At 54.8% G+C, this 4,612-nt stretch overlaps 2 protein-coding genes across 2 annotated transcripts, besides 3 other annotated features; both read left to right on the top strand.

Annotated features, from left to right (window-relative positions):
• Positions 1–384: 384 nt before the first annotated feature.
• Positions 385–422: a microsatellite.
• Positions 423–623: 201 nt separating this feature from the next.
• Tco025E_08644 (uncharacterized protein) lies at positions 624–1,055 on the top strand (the record flags this gene model as incomplete). Its single annotated transcript, XM_029375487.1, has 1 exon — positions 624–1,055. One exon carries the CDS (start codon positions 624–626, stop codon positions 1,053–1,055), a length of 432 nt encoding a protein of 143 aa, XP_029224396.1.
• A 51-nt stretch (positions 1,056–1,106) lies between these two features.
• Positions 1,107–1,139: a microsatellite.
• A 178-nt stretch (positions 1,140–1,317) lies between these two features.
• Tco025E_08645 (cyclin 5) lies at positions 1,318–4,527 on the top strand (the record flags this gene model as incomplete). Its single annotated transcript, XM_029375488.1, has 1 exon — positions 1,318–4,527. One exon carries the CDS (start codon positions 1,318–1,320, stop codon positions 4,525–4,527), a length of 3,210 nt encoding a protein of 1,069 aa, XP_029224397.1.
• Positions 4,528–4,574: 47 nt separating this feature from the next.
• Positions 4,575–4,610: a microsatellite.
• Positions 4,611–4,612: the final 2 nt, after the last annotated feature.

Consider the following 4,612-nt stretch of genomic DNA (forward strand, 5'->3'; position numbering starts at 1 on the left):
AGCCCCCCACCTGCCTCCCACGCAGAGGGGTTTGACGGCTGCGGAGCCCGCAACGACCGCCACCTCGTCGGCCGACAGCGAGTGCCCGGTCCTCATCGGTGCGTGTGTGTGTGTTATTGTACGAGCGTGGGATGAATCGCACCTTCGGTGGTGGGGATGTTGGGCGCGTTAAACGAAGGTGCCATCGCCCATTGTGGCACTTTCTTTCTTTGTAGGAATAGGAGGGGCAAGGCCTCAGCCAGGCGCATATTCTGAGTTGAGAAGAAAAGGTGACGAGGCGTGCAAGCGGTCCCTTTGAATGAATTAACGGAGCCGAAGGGTGAAGGGCTCTCCCCGGTTTACTCAAGCCTCTTTTTTTTTTAGTGTTTGTTTCTGTAATTTCTGTCTTGGCTCTTTCTCTTGCGTCGTCTTCTCTTGCTCTTCAAGCGTTGCGTAAAGCATGAGACGACGCAATTGAGGGGTAGAAAAGGAAATGCGATGTGCCCCCCGTTGGTGAACATAGAATGGGTTTGAATTCTTTTTTGCCGTCATAACCGCAGATTATTTCTGTTTTTGTTGAGTGTGTTCCTGTTCGTTTTATGGGTTTTCTTGTGTTTTGCGTCGTGTCTTCGTCCGGTGCTCTCATGTGCCGTCCGCTGCAGGGTGTACACAGAGCGGGCCTGCATGTGGTGGTTGCGCGCGGCCGACACGGGGCGAGTACCATTTGTGGCGTGAGTATGTGTGCGTGGTGGGCTGGGGAGGCCTCTGAGGCGAAGGATGCTGCGGTTGACAGCCTTGCGGCACGCGCCGGGCTTTTTCGTTGTAGTTTTGATGTTGGGGTGAAAAGAAAAGCATATTTCTTCTTCTTGTTGGTTGCAGTGGCGGCGGGCACGGCGTTCATTCACGATAGTTGTTTCTGCGTGCGGCACGCGTCGCCTTGTGGGGAAGCATCCATCGATGTCTCTTGGTCCCTGCACTGTGTGGGTGTGTTGGCGGAACTCTTCAGTCGGCTTTTTTTTTTCTCTCTCTCTGTGTGTGTGGAGGGGGCGGGGGCGCATTGGGTGCTTGCGCCATGAATGCACACCACCTTGGTATGTTTATCCAATCTTGACATGCACGCAGTTTACTTTTTTTTTTCTTGTGTCTTTTTTTTTCTTGTTGGTTCGGGGGGTTATTTTACTTTGCTTCGTTAGGAGGAAAAGGGAGGCCGAGGACTACGTGGACAACCGACGCGGACGCGCGAAGCGAGGGCTGGTGGAGGTAACTGCTGGTAGTCATTCCTTCTTTGGTGCACAATAACATCGGGAAGGACAGAGCGAGAGTGCGCCGAGGGAGACGATGGCGACAGCGGCAGCTGCCGCTGCTGCGACTGAGGCGCCGATGGAGTCCACATCGCCTGCTGCTCACTTGCAACGTGCAAAACCACGTGTGCCCCATCCATTCTCCGATCCACAGGCGCCTCCGACAGCCGCGGCGCCAGCGCAGAGACTGAGCGCCTCTAATAAAATGGGGGACACTTGCAGCAGTATCCTCCTCGAGTCTGTGCGGCGCTCGTCATCCGCGGCAGACGCGGATGCATGGACAGCGGCGGGGTCAGTAGGCGTCGCTTCGCACGATTGGGCTTCCTCGAACAGCAACGTAGCCAAAGCCCAGTGGGCGGCGCCCGCGGCACCGCGCGGCGGTGGTGAAGCGGCCGGCGGTGGTCAGCCATCGATTAGCATGAATTGGGCTCTCTTTGAGCGCAAATGGAGTGGGTGGGAAGGAAGTAGCAGCGCCACGGCGGAGCGACCGGGGAGTGACGATGGCGCGCGGGCAGGGGCCGCCAAAGTGCTCCCCATATTTCCCACCCAAAGTGACGACGCCCGTCAAAAGAGCCACGTTGGGGGCGGAGGTGCGTTCGCGGAGCGCAACGAGTTGCATCGCCAGCACCAGCCATGCGACCTGACGGCGGGCCACCTCAATAGCTATAGCAACCCTAGCGGCCAGTTTCAGGCTGCCTATGTCTTCCCTCCCAAGAAAACGCATAGCGGCAACTCACTCCAACATCACGGGGGAGTTCCTCGGCATCACCAGACTCACCAACAACAGCAACACCACCACAATTGTGTCCATGTTGTTGGTGCTCCTCGTCGGTGCCACCGACGTCGTGGATTTGGTGCCGCAGCAGTGGAGGTGATTCGCAACCGGACACTGAAAGGAACTAACTCCCCGCAACACAACACACTCTCCCCCACGTTAAAGGGACGCAAGCAGCAAGTCCGATCCTGTCACGTCAGTGAACATGAGCCTCACGTGGGGTTCCCGGTCCCATTGCCTCGTTCGAAGTTACTCTTGTGTGGTAGGGAATTGCCCGCGACGCCAGTGGATGGTGAGGCAAAAACGAATTTTAGTGCGTCAGAATCTGAATTGGGGAGCTGGATGGTGGGGGAGAACACGCCTACGGCGTTTCTGCTGTCGGCCATTGCGCCCTTCTATGACTGTGCGATCCAGCAACTCATCATCCAGTGCGAAAGACGAGTAGCCAATGCGCCGGTAGTTGTGAATGAAATCCCCTGCCATCAGAATACTGACACTTTACAGCAACAGCAATTGTCGTCATTTTTTGCAAGCATCCGTTCGTTTGACATGCAACCCTCCGAGTCTTTTAAGCCCCTTTCAGCAACTCCGGCGAAATTTTCTTCACCGCAGCTTGCCTTTTCTATGCAGTCACGTCGTTGTAGCAGTGAGGCTTTACAGCAGCAGCAGCAGCGGAGTGGGTTGGAAGAGCTGCTCGGAACATCGAACGATATGGACTCTACACTCGATGAGTTACACCGGAGGGGAGGGGAGGGAACTCAAACTGAAGTTGCAGCGGGTGGGGGACTTTTCACGCTTCTGTCAGAGGAGAGACAAGAGCAAGAAACTTCCCCCACGATGGTGCAGCAGTTAATTGAATCTATTGGGCTTCACGTGGCGTATGGTGATGCTGCTCCTATGGCGTTAATAGGGGCGCTGGTGTATATGTCACGTATCACGCTGCAGTGTACGTCGGAGCATTTTGGTGTAACAACGGCAAACTGGTACCGACTCATTACCATTGCCATTTTGGTTGCAACAAAGATGTACGTAGATGGGTCGCGACGATGGAATGAGCGCATTGCCAACGCTGCTGGCCTTTCCTTAAAAGAGGTTAATAAACTTGAGCTGGATTTTTTGTTTCTTATTGACTTTGCGTTGCTGATCAAGGAGGAAGAGGTGGAAGCCTGGGCGGAGTGGATGGAGTCGGTGGCAAGGCGACGCGGAATGTCATCCCAGTTGCGCGCATTTATTTTTGGAAGAAGCAGTGGCCCGGCATCTACCGCCACGACCCCAGTATCTTCGTTTGCGGGGGAAGAGGTACCCCCGCTATCACTTTCGCACATGCCGGCGACGCCCATGTCCCTTACACCGGCAAACATGACACCGCAGACCAACGCCCATTTGTCCCCCGGGGCTATGCAGTCGGCGGCTGGTTGTTCTCAGCGACCTTCCATGTCCTCTGTCCCGGAATTGGGTGAAAAGTGCCCTCAAGGAAATCCGCAGTTGCATCCTTCGCCGTCCCCGCTTCCAGCTTGCGAAGCCCCAAGCCCGTTTTCCCCTTCACCTATGCATGCTCCACTGGATCCTCGCAGAACAGAACGTCTTTTTTCCGTTGTACATGCACCAGAAGAGCCCTTGACGCCACCCAATCTACAGCAAATGTCAAGGCTATTCGATGATGCTCCAACGCCCATGATGTGGACACCACCCGAGCAAGAGACCATGTCACCCATAGAGTTCTTTAAAAGGTCTTCTCGTGTGGAGTGCGCTTGTAATGATGACACAACTTTGGAGCGAGCGAGGCACGGCATGGAGGGGTCGCAAAAAAGTACGGATAGGAACGACACCCAACAATTGGAAATTGATGCGTTTGCGAGGGAGCAAACTCCTCCACATCATCCAATGAATGTATTGTCTCCACCCGAGGGACTTGGTATGTCATTACTTCCTCCGGGTGTGGGGTACAACGGTTTTATAAATTTCAACAGGAGCGGCAGTAATAAGGATATCCCATCCACGGACGGAGCGACGTCCCCTGCAACAGTGCCACACGCAGCGTACCCTCTGCACCCGACACACGATAACACTGTGCGAGGGCATGCAGCAAATGTTCCGGCGTTTTCCTACGCCGAAGCCCAATCCAAGCAGGGCAAGTTGAACACGACTGTGCTGTCACCGCAGATTCACAGCTGCTCCAAGAGTGGCAAGTTGATGCACGTGATTTCGCAGGTACGCGAGGTGTTTGGTGCGACGCGGTCAGTTGTGCGCGGCACCCCCCTCAATGTACTGAGCCTGGATGCCGACTGCGATGGAAGTACCGGCATTGAAGAGCGAGGCCCATACAAAAAAGACAAGGAAGTTGACGACTATGATGTCGCTGAATGCGAGGAAGAAGACGGCCATGATGAATTTGAGGATGATATTGAGGATGACAGGGAAAATATCTTTACACGCTTCCACCCGGTGCCGACGCACTCCCCACCGGCATGAGGAGGCACTGTTGATAGGCAAGAATGACCTCTCCCTCCCCTACTTCTACAAAAACCAAAAAAAACACAACAAAAACAACAACACT

This window comes from Trypanosoma conorhini (genome assembly GCF_003719485.1).
Source record: "Trypanosoma conorhini strain 025E chromosome Unknown Tco_14.4_contig_00834, whole genome shotgun sequence".
In the NCBI taxonomy this organism is placed as follows: domain Eukaryota; phylum Euglenozoa; class Kinetoplastea; order Trypanosomatida; family Trypanosomatidae; genus Trypanosoma; species Trypanosoma conorhini.